This window comes from Syngnathus scovelli, chromosome 12 (assembly GCF_024217435.2).
Source record: "Syngnathus scovelli strain Florida chromosome 12, RoL_Ssco_1.2, whole genome shotgun sequence".
In the NCBI taxonomy this organism is placed as follows: Eukaryota; Metazoa; Chordata; class Actinopteri; order Syngnathiformes; family Syngnathidae; genus Syngnathus; species Syngnathus scovelli.
The window spans coordinates 3420858-3434200 of record NC_090858.1 but is presented as its reverse complement, the minus strand read 5'-3'; the positions used below and the strand labels follow the sequence as shown (position 1 = coordinate 3434200).

The 13343-nt window shown below is 41.9% G+C and overlaps 4 protein-coding genes across 12 annotated transcripts in view; 2 read left to right on the top strand and 2 right to left on the bottom strand.

The window, feature by feature from the left end:
* tet1 (tet methylcytosine dioxygenase 1) overlaps positions 1-1229 on the bottom strand; it is a 29919-nt gene extending 28690 nt beyond the window's left edge. Inside the window, exon 1 of the mRNA XM_049736238.1 lies at positions 1191-1229. The gene's annotated coding sequence lies outside the window, so the exon portion shown is untranslated. The remainder of the gene's footprint in view (positions 1-1190) is intronic.
* LOC125978684 (polyunsaturated fatty acid 5-lipoxygenase) lies at positions 180-4602 on the top strand. Of its 2 annotated transcripts, XM_049736253.1 has the most exons (14): positions 180-479; positions 1179-1377; positions 1448-1529; positions 1590-1712; positions 1793-1899; positions 1970-2142; positions 2202-2348; positions 2423-2626; positions 2700-2786; positions 2866-3044; positions 3685-3806; positions 3936-4036; positions 4098-4268; positions 4345-4602. In XM_049736253.1, exons 1-14 carry the CDS (start codon positions 330-332, stop codon positions 4522-4524), a joined length of 2025 nt encoding a protein of 674 aa, XP_049592210.1. In that variant the 5' UTR covers positions 180-329; the 3' UTR covers positions 4525-4602. The 2 variants fall into 2 exon arrangements, with proteins under 2 accessions (XP_049592210.1, XP_068508619.1); XM_068652518.1 differs by having other exon boundaries at positions 1448-1712.
* A 488-nt stretch (positions 4603-5090) lies between these two features.
* Positions 5091-10108, top strand: LOC125978685 (polyunsaturated fatty acid 5-lipoxygenase-like). The gene is made up of 14 exons (XM_049736254.2): positions 5091-5338; positions 5727-5925; positions 5985-6063; positions 6124-6246; positions 6323-6429; positions 6492-6664; positions 6833-6979; positions 7054-7257; positions 7323-7409; positions 7721-7899; positions 7968-8089; positions 8158-8258; positions 8352-8522; positions 8589-10108. Exons 1-14 carry the CDS (start codon positions 5192-5194, stop codon positions 8760-8762), a joined length of 2013 nt encoding a protein of 670 aa, XP_049592211.1. The 5' UTR covers positions 5091-5191; the 3' UTR covers positions 8763-10108.
* marchf8 (membrane-associated ring finger (C3HC4) 8) overlaps positions 9292-13343 on the bottom strand; it is a 27042-nt gene continuing 22990 nt past the window's right edge. For 5 of the 8 annotated variants that reach the window (XM_049736257.2, XM_049736259.2, XM_049736262.2 and 2 more), the window contains 4 exons: positions 13080-13260; positions 12635-12770; positions 12190-12204; positions 9292-11704 (listed from right to left, as the gene is read on the bottom strand). In XM_049736257.2, the coding sequence (XP_049592214.1) occupies positions 11400-11704; positions 12190-12204; positions 12635-12770; positions 13080-13260 (637 nt within the window). In that variant the 3' untranslated portion in view covers positions 9292-11399. The remainder of the gene's footprint in view (positions 11705-12189; positions 12205-12634; positions 12771-13079; positions 13261-13343) is intronic. The other 3 variants (XM_049736260.2, XM_049736263.2, XM_049736265.2) reach the window with 1 other exon arrangement.

Genomic DNA, 13343 nt, shown 5'->3' with positions numbered 1-13343 from the left:
ATATTTGCATCGAACATACTACCAGGCATTGTCCAGCGTCACATCCATTTGCCTAGTAAATTTGAGGCTTCAATTAAACACACCCATTTTGGTTCGTAAAAGCAAAACCGTGTGTGCGCTCAGGTTGAACGTTATCCCCGTAACTTACCGCCCACGTCTGCTTTTATAGAGTTCCACATTCCTGTGGCATTTGTGTAAGAGAAGTGTGGACATCTGAAGAAAAGTGAGAAGTGCACACTTTTACCACCCAACAGACGTGACGACAATTTGATGGGCAACGGAATCGATCATTTGAATCAAGGAAAGTGTTTTTTGGAGTCTTTCCATCGATGCCGTCTTATACTGTGACCGTCGCCACGGGGAGCCAGTGGTTTGCGGGGACGGATGACTACGTCTACATAACACTGGTTGGTACTGAGAGATGCAGCGAGAAGATCCTGCTGGACAAGCCTCTGTATAATGATTTTGAGAGGGGTGCGGTAAGTGAGTCTTTATTATCGAAAATATACATCTGAAACTAGTTTCGCATCATGGTTGGAACGCTAAAAGAGGAAGATACATTGGCAGAGGGATGATGACATTTTAACCGACCTATTGCACACCTGCGCCAAGCAATAGCGGCGTTTGTAGACTCTAAAACGGGGGGGTCAAACTCATTTTTGTTACGGGCCGCAATAGTCATAGTTTCCTTCTGAAGGCCAAATAAATCTCATAATAGTATAGGCTACACAACAAAATGATAAACTAGTTTTGAAATCTAGTAAAAACTGTTCAAATATTTTAAAAAGATAAACAATATCTCTTTTTTTTAAAGTGAAGATAATTTGTACCGTAATTTCCGGACTATAAGCCGCAACTTTTTTCCAAAATTTTGAACCCTGCGGCTTATAGTCAGGTGCGGCTTATGTAAGAAAAAAACGAAAATATCCATGAATTTTAGCTGGTGCGGCTTATAGTCCGGAAATTACGGTAATTTTGATATTGACACAAAGTTGGACATTTTGTCATCATGGGTCAAATATAATTACACTGCGGGCCAAATAATTAAAGCAAAGTAATGAAACATTTGTATGATGTATGTTTTTTGATTTGATGGATGGCATAAAAGGTATTTTATGGGAGGGAGGGGCCCAAATGAGGAGTATCCAAATATGGACCAGTTTAGTTTTTTTCCACAGGTGGATTCCTACCTGGTGAAGGTGGATGAGAACTTGGGTGAGCTTGCATTGGTGAAGCTGCAGAAGAGGAAGTACTGGGTGCATGACGACTGGTACTGCAGCAACATCTCAGTGAAGACTCCCGGAGGAGACATCGTGGAGTTCCCGTGTTACCGCTGGCTGGTAGACGACACGGAAGTGGTGCTGCGGGATGGCCGAGGTAAAATCACAAAGGGTGGAGGTTAGCTCGGTTCATTTCATCACGTAGCATTTTTTATTTCCTTGGTTAGCTCGCCTGCCTCAAGATGATAAGACGAGTCTCGTCAAGCAGCACAGGAAAACCGAACTGGAAATGCGGCAAAAAACTTACAGGTATGCTTTGTCTGCCGGCCGACGCTATGTTTGGTGTCAAATTGAATTTCGGAACTTTAGATGGAAGGAGTGGCAACGCGGCTTTCCCATGAGCATAGATGCTAACAGACACCAGGACTTGCCTCGGGACATCCAGTTTGACAGTGAGAAGGGAGTCGATTTCGTATTGAACTACAGCAAAGCGTACGTATTCCCTCAAATAGTCAACTGGACCACGTGAAAATCGAAACTTGGTCATTGATCAAAAAAAAAAACATTTCCAGAATCGAGAACCTGTTCGTGAACCACTTCATGCACATGTTCCAGACTTCCTGGAGCGACTTTGGCGATTTTGGGAAGATCTTTATGAGAATCAAAAATACAATCTCAGGTCAGCCTCAAATATTTCTTGGAGTTGTTCTCATTGAGCTTCTCTCACGTGTTATTTTCTAACACACCAGAGTATGTGATGCAACACTGGCAAGAGGATTTCATGTTCGGCTACCAATTCCTCAACGGCTGCAATCCTGTCGTCATCCAAAAGATCTCCAAACTTCCTGACAAGTTTCCTGTCACCAATGAAATGGTCGCAGTCAGTCTGGAGAGACACTTGACTCTTGAAGACGAAGTGAAGGTAGAATAACCATCTACATACATACGGACTTATCTGACCCGTTCCTGTTGCACTTCCAGGCGGGGAACATCTACATGGTGGACTACGAAGTGTTAGAAGGTATCAGACCCAACCGCACGGATCCGTGTACGCTGCAATACTTGGCGGCCGCCATCTGTCTTCTGTACAAGAACACAGACAACAAAATCCTTCCGATCGCCATACAGGTCTTAAAAACGTCCTCTGGTCTTGACTTACTCCAACACCCGCCTCGTTTTCCTCACTTCTGCTCGTCTCCCAGTTGGGTCAGACTCCCGGCGAGGACTACCCCATCTTCCTGCCCACGGACAGTCCACACGATTGGCTCCTGGCAAAGATCTGGGTGCGCTCGGCCGATTTCCAACACCACCAGACGGTCACGCACCTGCTCAGGACACATCTGATCTCGGAGATGTTTGCTATCGCCATGTTCAGGCATCTCCCAGCCGTCCACCCAGTCTATAAAGTAAGACCCTCATGAATGAATCGATGGGTGAGTCGATAGTTGACTAACGAGCGACCGATTCGCCGCTCCGTAGCTACTCATTCCTCACATCCGATTCACCATCGCCATCAACACCAAAGCGAGAGAACAGCTCATCTGCGAGTGTGGTATCTTTGACAAGGTAAGTGTGAGGAGCATCTTCCAAACCAAGACCCTCTTTCAAATGATCCCTAAGAACAGTTTGTTGTGTTTCCGACAAGGCGAACGCCACAGGCGGAGGCGGTCACGTGCAGCTGGTTCGGAAGGCCACGAGAGCCCTGACCTTCAGGTCTCTCTGCTTTCCCGACATGATCAAATCTCGTGGGGTGGACAGCAAGCAAGAGCTGCCCACTTACTTCTACAGAGATGACGGCTACAAAGTGTGGGAAGCCACCAAGAGGTGGGACTTAATGGAAATAATGCGAGTTTGAATGTGATTGGTTGATTCTGAACAAAGTCACACCACTAGTTTGTGACTAAATAACGGTAGCTAACTAAATCATCGTACCGACGTCATTAGAACTAACTGAAGCAAAGTCAAAAATACGACAGGAAAAGCCCACAAGAACATCTGTACTTTATTTAAATGTATTTATATTTACTAATATTTATTTACATTAATTTATTCTATGTATTTATAAATTTATTTATATTTATTTTTATCGAGTTCTATTTATTTATTCATTTATATGTATTTATAATTATTTATTTTTAAGTATTTATTTATATGTACTTTATTTAAATGTATTTATATTTACTTATATTTATTTACATTAATTTATACTATGTATTTATAAATGTATTTATATTTATTTTTATCGAGTTCTATTTATTTAATCATTTATATGTATTTATAATTATTTATTTTTAAGTATTTATTTATATGTACTTTTTTTATTTAGTGGGAGGTATGATTATAGGTCACATTAAGGGTATATAAAATTTGAAAATAATATCGATCACTTTTTTTGTCACAAAAAACAATCATCTGATCAGGGGTGTGTAGACTTTTTCTATCCACTCAATTGTGTCTTTTGCAGCTTTGTATCAGACGTGGTCACCATTTACTACAGCAGCAACGAGAAGGTGCAGGAAGATGAGGAAATCCAGGCTTTTGTGAAAGACGTGTGCACTTTCGGCATGCAGGACTTTGACTCGTGCGGTAGGTCGAGCTAAAAAACGAAAACGTGCACGGCGAAAACAAACAAGCCCAAAAAGTGAGGAAGTAGCCTTCCTGAGTTTGGTCACCGTCTCGGAATGCGTTTCACAAGTCTTTGCCAATTCTCGACAGAGTTCCCCAAGGCGTTGAAATCTCGCGAGGAGCTAATCGAGTACTTGACCGTCATCGTGTTCACCGCGTCGGCTCAACACGCAGCCGTCAATTTCGGACAGGTATGTAACTTTCTCGTCATTACAGACATCGAGAAAGATTAATCTGTCTTCATACGTAAAGTACGACTGGTGTTCGTGGATTCCCAACGCTCCGTCCACCATGCGGCGGCCTCCCCCCACACGGAAGGGTTTGGCCAACGTCAACCTGATCATGGACAGCCTTCCGGACCGAGGACGCTCCAGTTGGCACCTGGGGGCCGTCTGGGCCCTCAGCCAGTATCAGGAAAATGAGGTTAGTGTTACTGAAGTAAAACGTATCTATAAATAAATATAACTTCTCACCCTCGGCGTCTTCTCCCATCCCGTAGCTCTACTTGGGAATGTACCCAGACGAGCACTTCATCGAGAAGCCGGTGAAGATGGCCATGGAGAAATTCAGGAAGAACCTGGCAGAGATCAGCAGCGCCATCAAGACGAGGAACCAGGGAAAGAAACTCCCCTACTACAACATGTCCCCCGATCAAATCCCCAACAGTGTCGCTGTCTGACGTGCTTGTTTATATTGTATCCAAACATTTGCTCGTTGTCAGAAATGCGAATAATAAAATGACAAACTTACCTTTAAACAGCTTTGGGCCGATTCACTTCTGAATAGCAATGATTCTCAAAAAAAAAAAAAAAATCATTATATTTAATGTACCAACTGTGCACAATATTATTTATTATTATTTATTAATATTATAATATTATCATTTATTATTTTGTATTTATTTATTCATCATATATTTATTTAATTTATTTATATTATTTAGTATTATTTATTAATATTAAAATATTATCATTTATTATTTTGTATTTATTTATTCATCATATATTTATTTAATTCATTTATATTATTTATTATGGTACAAACTATGAATTTAATTTCCCACATTTTTATATATTAGTGATATTTCGGTAATTTTGCATAATTGTACAGTGAAATATAACAAACTTTTGAATTTCCCCATAAGGAGTTGTTGTTAGCATTTATTCAAAGCTTATTGTTTATTTTAGGACAAATAATGCCACCAGATCCTGAACTATCAAATTTCATCTAGCACTTTTAAGGAGGGACTGGGGAGGAGACTCCAGTCGAACAACAGTTCCTACTCTGTTTACTTTATACTCCAGACTTTTTCAACGATAGGAGCGTTTCCATCCAGCGTGACAACGATGCAGTATATCGTGACTGTAGCGACGGGAACTCAAGGCAGGTCGGGGACTGATAACTCCATGGCCGTAACACTGGTGGGCACTGAGGGCTGCAGCCAGAAGACTCAGCTGAACAAACTTGGGCTCAATGACTTTGAGCAGGGATCGGTAGGTGGCAACATCATATTTTCAAAAGGACCTTTTATGAGTATGAACCAAGTCGGCTTTCAGGAAACATCTGCTGCTGTCCTGTTACATTCCAGAAACATTACCTTTTCAAATACCATCTTTGAATCTTGTGGCTTTTAACTGTTTGAGGACTGATTTTTTTTTTGGGGGGGGCACTCCTTTTTTCGTAACTTATTAAACGGTTCAGTACTTGCCAGGAATCCTTCTTCGATCAACGGGTTATGGACGATTTCCTAATAAGGCAAAATAGATTCCAATTCACTTCCTTGAATTTCTTATATTAGGTTTAACTGTGTTTTTACCCAATTGACATGGATGCTTGAGGGAGACCATAACTAGCATACCTCTGAAAGACCTTTATTCACAGGTGGATTCCTACCCGGTGGAGGTGCAGGAGAACCTGGGTGAGATTGTCCTAATAAAGCTGGAGAAGCAAAAAAAACTGGTAGAGGACCACTGGTACTGCAGGTACGTTTCGGTCAGGACTCCCGGCGGAGACACCGTGGAGTTCCCGTGCTACCGTTGGCTGGTGGACGACCAGGAAATGGTGCTGCGGGATGGCCGAGGTAAAATCACAAAGGGGCGGAGGTTAGCTCGGTTCATTTCATCATTTTTGCTTGGTTAGCTCACCTGCCTCAGGATGATCAGACAAGTCTCGTCGAGCACAGGAAAAACGAGTTGGAAACGAGGCGGGGAATTTACAGGTATGCTTTGTCTGCCGGCCCACGCTATGTTTGGTGTCAAATTGAATTTCGGAACTTTAGATGGACGGAGTGGCAACCCGGCTTTCCCATGAGCATAGATGCTAACAGACACCAGGACTTGCCTCTGGACATCCAGTTTGACAGTAAAAAGGGAGTTGATTTCAAACTAAACTTCACAAAAGCGTACGTATTCCCTCAAGTCGTAAACTAGACCACAAGAAATTAAGAACTTGGTCATTGATGAATAAAACATTTCCAGAATCCAGAACCTGCTTTTGAACCACTTCATGAACATGTTCCAGTCATCCTGGGACAGCATTGACCATTTTAAGAAGATCTTTTGGACCATTCGAAATGGACCCTCAGGTCAGTCTCAGATGTCTATTCTGTAATTATTTCACATTTCATTTCAATTACTTACACTCTAGAATATGTGATGCAACACTGGGAAGAGGATTTCGTGTTCAGCTACCAGTTCTTAAACGGCTGCAATCCTGTCCTCATCCAAAAGATCTCCAAACTTCCTGACAAGTTTCCTGTCACCAATGAAATGGTCACTGCCAGTCTGGAGAGACAGTTGACTCTTGAACAGGAAGTAAAGGTAAACTCAGGGATGGCGGACGATGTCCCCCAAATTCAGTTCTTTGCCCCTTTCCTGTTTATCATTTCTCAGATAATCCCATTATGGTTTCCCCTACGATGACATTTAGCAGTTTTAGCATTTAGCTCCATGAATTGACCAATAAATCTGCTTCAATCGTTTCTCCAGGCAGGTAACATCTACATGGTGGACTACGAAGTGTTGGATGGCATCAAAGCAAACGGTACAGACCCGAAGACCCCGCAGTATATGGCTGCTCCCATTTGTCTTCTGTACAAGAACACACAGAACGAGATCCTGCCGATAGCTATACAGGTCTTAAACGAGTCCTCTGGTCTTGAATTACTCCAACACCCGCATCGCTTACCTTACTTCTGCCCATCTCCCAGTTGGGTCAGACTCCCGGCGAGGACAACCCCATCTTCCTGCCCACGGACAGTCACCATGACTGGCTCCTGGCAAAGATCTGGGTCCGCTCGTCCGACTTCCAGCACCACCAGACGGTCACGCACCTGCTCAAGACACATCTGATCTCGGAGATGTTTGCTATCGCCATGTTCAGACAGCTCCCCGCCGTCCACCCCATCTATAAGGTGAAAACTCTTGATCGGACTGACCGAAGGACTGAAAGCTAGCAATTGATGTGCTCCTTTCACAGCTACTCATCCCACATATGCGTTTCACCATCTCTATCAACACCAAGGCCAGAGAAGAACTCATCTGTGAACATGGTCTCTTTGATAAGGTGAGGTTTTTGTAAAGCCCTGATAGATAACCTTAAACCAAGTCAATTATGTCCTGGTAATAAATCTGGAGAGGTCATACAAGCTTGACTGAAACAGGCATCCTTAGACTTCGAGAATTGGGGTACAGGTTTGGCCCCTAAGGCTTTGAAGCCTCAGAGAAGGCACGGGTTCTGAGGATTTGGGGACATACCACAGATTCTAAGAGACTGGAAACACCTGAGCATTGTAGGACCAGGGACAAGATCAAGTACTTAACTTGGGAGGTCTCAAGGTTTCGAGTCCATATTCTTTTCTTGCTTCCCACGTCAAGGCAAATGCTACAGGTGGAGGTGCTCATGTGCAACTGATTCAGAAGACCATGAAGACCCTGACCTTCAGGTCCCTCTGCTTCCCTGATATGATCAAAGCTCGCGGAATGGACAGCAAGCCGGAGGTGCCTAACTACTTCTACAGAGACGACGGGCACAAGGTGTGGGAGGCCATCAAGAGGTGAGGAGCATTTTGGGGAACAACAAGTGTTATTTGGTTCTCTGTACTTGATTTGGATCTTCTTGTAGCTTTGTGTCAGATGTGGTTAGCATTTACTACAGCAGCGATGAGAAGGTGCAGGGAGACGACGAAATCCAGGCCTTCGTTAAAGATGTGTGCGACAACGGTATGAAAGACTTCCAGCACTCCGGTGGGTATACCCTGACGTACATCTTGGACGCAGAAGCTACTTTGGTGACACACGATCCATCGGTGCAGGGTTCCCAGGATCACTTGAATCCCGTGAGGAACTGATCGAATATCTGACCATCATCGTGTTCACTGCTTCAGCCCAACATGCGGCCGTCAACTTTGGACAAGTACGATACAGACTGGTGATGTCTCATGAAAACATTTCGATGACTGATTCATTGACGGATTAATTTTTTGGCCCAAACATTGGACTCCAAAAGTACGACTGGTATTCCTGGATTCCCAATGCTCCGTCCACCATGCGGCAGCCACCGCCTGATCGGAAGGGTTTGGCAAGCATGTCCCTGATCATGGACAGTCTCCCGGATCGTGGACGTTCCAGCTGGCACCTGGGGGCCGTCTGGGCGCTCAGTCAGTACCAGGAGGACGAGGTACAACTCCCCTTCGGCACCAAAAAAACCTGCCTTCACTTGCACACATTCCTTTGCATTTTACAGCTCTACTTGGGAACGTACCCCGACGAACACTTCTTGGAAAAGCCGGTGAACGCTGCCATGGAGACGTTCAGGAAGAGCCTGGCGGAGATAAGCAACGCTATCAAGACGAGGGAACTGAAAATTCCCTACAACTACATGTCCCCTGACAGGATACCTAACAGTGTGGCTGTTTAAACAGACTAAATTCTCCAAAGTTCAAACTATTTTTCTATATATAAAATTAAGAAACTGGAGTAACCAAATGACCTTCTCATAAAACAATCTAAAATACTTCATTACAAGTCAAATTAACTCACATCGAGGTTATTAGAGTTCATGAAAACTAATGAAATAAGCTAAAATGGGAGGAAAAAAAATTCAGAAACAAAATTAAAATAAAACTGACATTTACGACCTTATTCAAATGACCTAATAAAACCATCTAAAATACTTCATTATAAGTCAAATTAACTCACATCGAGGTTATTAGAGTTCACGAAAACTAACGAAATAAGCTGAAATGGGAAAAAATATTTTCAGAAACAAAATTAAAATAAAACTGACATTTACGACCTTATTCAAAGTACTCAAGACTATCGTGGCAGGCTCGTAAACAAAATTTTAAAAACTCATTCCTGGCTTCAGAAAAAGAAAATAATATATAAATATAAATAAATTTATATTAAAGCGCAATTGCTGGTTCAAAAAATTACCAACAAAAACCTTGAAAAGCATCATCTTTTATTTGGTTGTTTTAAATTCTATACACTTTTTGTTCAAACATGGGAACAGAAAAAAAAACATCTAGTTTTAGTTTAAAAAAACAGGAGGACCTTTTTTTTTTTCATGTCGCTTTTACACTATTATTATTCCAAAGTGACGTTCACACACAAACTTGTGGAATGATAAAAGACGGGGGGGGCAACAGTCATCAAATATGTTCAAGTCCAGTCAGTAGTAAACAAATGTAGCTTTGTGCAAGTTACATTTTCGTGCTCCCTCCCTCCCTCCCTCGCCCAGACATGACGAGTCAAAGCAGCAAAGTACATTTAAAAAAAAAACAAAAAAAAAAAACGTTCATCTCACTGAACAGGATAATAAAAGGGAATGCTTACATCTAAAGCTCAAGACTTAATGCAAGGAGCCAGCTCCCTTTAAAAAAAAAAAAAAAAAAAAACATTCTACAAATACAGCATGTTAAAACACATTTTAATGAGCGATTCTTTTTAAATAAATAAAAAGTGATTTATAATTAAAGTGACAGAAGATGGAGCTACAATGTAGATATCATAAAATTACTTGGAAAAAGGGGACGAGGATGAAATTAACAAATATTTTGCCCAAAATAAATATTACACAAAAAGATATACCCAGTGGACAAAAAACAGAGAGAGCAACTATAGAAGAGATCAACAACATAAAATGGTAATTGCACTTTCCCCCCCCTTATTTTTTAATCATCACATTGCACTGAGGCGCCAAGGAAGAAATGAATCTTCCTCAAACTGGGAAAAAAAAATAAAATTACGTTTTTATTGCTGCTTGAGCAGTCGTTATTACCATGTGAGTTGTTGGACCATTGCGCATTGCAGGCAGTGGCGAGTATCAAAAAGACTTTTGAAAAATATTTTTTGTGTGTGGAATGGTTATGAAGGTTATTTAACCCCCCCCCCCCAAAAAAAACCAAAAACCAAACAAGTTGCCTTGAGAAATCAACCGCTATCTTTCTGCAATGTCAGCCTCCTCCCCACCGGAGGGCGCTAGAGGGAACCCAATTTGGATGGGTGACTACTAAGAGTGGTAAGATACATTTTTATTTTATTGTTTGACCAAAATATACAGTAGACGAAGAAAATTCAGCCATTATAAAGTGCTAAAGAACATATTTATCAATTAGCCTAAAAAAATCTTACAAATTTAATTATTTGGGCAGCATGTGGAGAGCAGACATTGCAGCGGTGGATTTCTCCAGGAAAATAAATTACAGTATTGGAATATGGCAACATGTTAACGCAAGTGTCCGGATGTATTTTCCCCGAGGCTGTTTTTGAAAGGTTGAGGTTCTTCTTACATGTTCATGCTAGAGGGAACAATGTTTGAAAACAACTACTCGACCAATCACGACAAAAGCAGCCACGTGACGACACTCGCGTTAATTAGCTGCCAAAAATTAAATGCTTGCACGCACACCCCTCAACTCGAACGTAGAAAGTTGACACGATAAGTTCAAAGACATAGAAAACATTTTTTTTTTTTTTTACGTTTTGTGTTTACCAAAAAAAGTGTACATTCGCTTCATAAAGTTTGGATGTTTTTTTTTTCCCCTCCCTAAAGGAAAAAGGGAAATCACATCCTGGTTAAAAGTTTTTGTGTTCTTCAGATGTTAGCCTTTTGTGTGTGTCCGCTTAAGAAACCAAAAAGCGCTTCGATGTGCATCCACGTGGTGGACTGGGGTCTGGTGGACCCAGTGACATCACAGATCCATGACATTTTTGTCCGAGACTCAACAAATTAACTCTCAAAACTCATTTTCAAGTAGTAGACTTTTTTTGTGGGAACATTTTGATAGAAAATAGAATAACGGCAGCAAAGTCGACGCTGACTTATGGTGGCTATTTTTATAAATGGAACATTGACTATGGTGAAGTGTGTGTGTGTGTTCTCATCTTTACTTCTGAAAAAGTTCCGATAATCTGTCACACAATTTATGTGCCCAGTTTTGAGTTCCCTAAAACCAGCACCCTAACAAAGAGGCAAAAACCCTGCACCATTGTCCGTCTCTGTGGATCAATGCTAATTAATCAGTTGAGATCCCTGTTCAATACCTTCATGTCACACGTGGAGCACCTCCATACCGTAGTCTTCTGTCTCCGTATAGTGCGAGGAGTTTGTGTCGGAATGGGCGGGGGCCAGCGTGTCCTTCTGGTCCACGCTGGGCTCCAAGAGAGGTGGCTTCTCCAGAGCCAGTTTTTTACACGAGTCCGGCCGGTTCTGCACGTAGATGACGCGGTTGTAGGCCTTGAGTCTCCTCCACAGGTGGACATAGACTTTACACTGCACGTACATGAACACCAGGCCGCCGGTGAAGCCGATGGCCACCACCACCAACTTGGTCCAGAAGGGCCACTCCATAATGCCTGAGGAGGGGGGGGGCACGAAAAAAAACCACAAGCTTCAAGTAAAATGTAGCAATGTGTGTGAGATAGACGATACAGGAAGGACTAAATTGCTATATCATTTCCGTCCTCAATTCACAAGCAAGATAAAGCCATTAGATTATTATCAGCAGTGCCATTATTTGCCACTAGAGGGAGACTTCTATTTGACTGATGCGGTCACTACACAATTTGAAAACAAACTCAATTAATATATTTAGATGACAATGAAACCAATACTGGATATAATGTAAAAATAATAAATAATATTGCATACAAAAACATTTTAAAAATGAGTTACCTCTGAAACACAAAGTCATAACAATAATTGGATTTAAAACACAAAATTGCTTGAGGGTTGCCAATAATAAAATCCTGTATCACCATAATAATTTCATTGTGAGGAAAGTTAAGTGCTGATGGGTGGGGTGGTGGTAGGGGGGGGGTAACAAATTTAAATGATTTACCTGGAATACTCCGGGCTGCATGAGTAAAGAGAATATAAGTATATATGTATAAAATAAGACACTTCAAATTGTAACCTTGACAGGTACAGTGTGAGCTTATTAAAAAAACAATACATGGCATCTGAATCTGGCGAGAGAGCACGACGGCAGCCTTTGCAAGTGAATCATCAGGATGGACTAAATAAATAAAGGTGCCGGCCCAGCTTGTGCTTCCATCTGTGCGCAATTGAAAATGCACAAGGGATGGGAAGCCACTGGAGCGTTTATTGATAATAGACAAACAAGTCGCTTCATAAGCAAATCTTAATTGTCCCATTAATATAGGGTGCTCACTATTTGGCAAGCAGCAGGTTCCTATTGCTGTTTTCGTCTAACGAAAGTGACTTTTAGCCTACTTCACATTTTTCTAACACTGTGATAAGATGGTGGTTTTAAAATGGCCGACCTTGTTTGATTTCATCCGCCGTCCTGTCGATGAGCACGTAGAGCGACCACACCACGCACGTGATGGCGATGACGTGGAAAGTGACCGAGCACATGATCTTCCGTCGCTCGCTCGCCGTCATCTGAAGTTTCTCCCACTGTGGGAATTCATATTTCAAAAAATAAATAACATTAATAACCCAGTTGCACAGGTCAGCTCTTTCTTTTGGATTCTCAGTACGGCAGTAATACAGAATGAGTCTTGACGGAGGATAAAGAATGTATGCCTGTGAGTGTTTTTATATGGTAGAAAGATTTGTGGTAAATATTATTTACCACGGAAATAGTATTTTATTAGCCCGCAGGCCTATGGAGTTTCTTATTGTATGTTAGCATTTAGCTAACAGAGACTATGTGGTTTGTTTCAATACACTCAAGACGCAAAATGAGAATTTTTTTTGACATACCTTGCGCAGAGGCTTGAGCTTGGTCTCCATGATGAACTCGTACTTGCAGAGCTCGCAGCAGCGCGTGTCCGAGCTCTTGATCCACTGCTGGAGACACGACTGGTGCACGAAGCGTAGGCTGCCCGTGCAGTGGCACGGCGTAATCAGAGGGCTCTCGTCGTCTCCTTCACAGTGACAGATCCTGAAGCCCAGCCAACAAAAATAGATACTAAGATGGAAGTGCAAAAAAAAAAAAAAAAAAAAAAGTTTCTTTTTGAGACTACA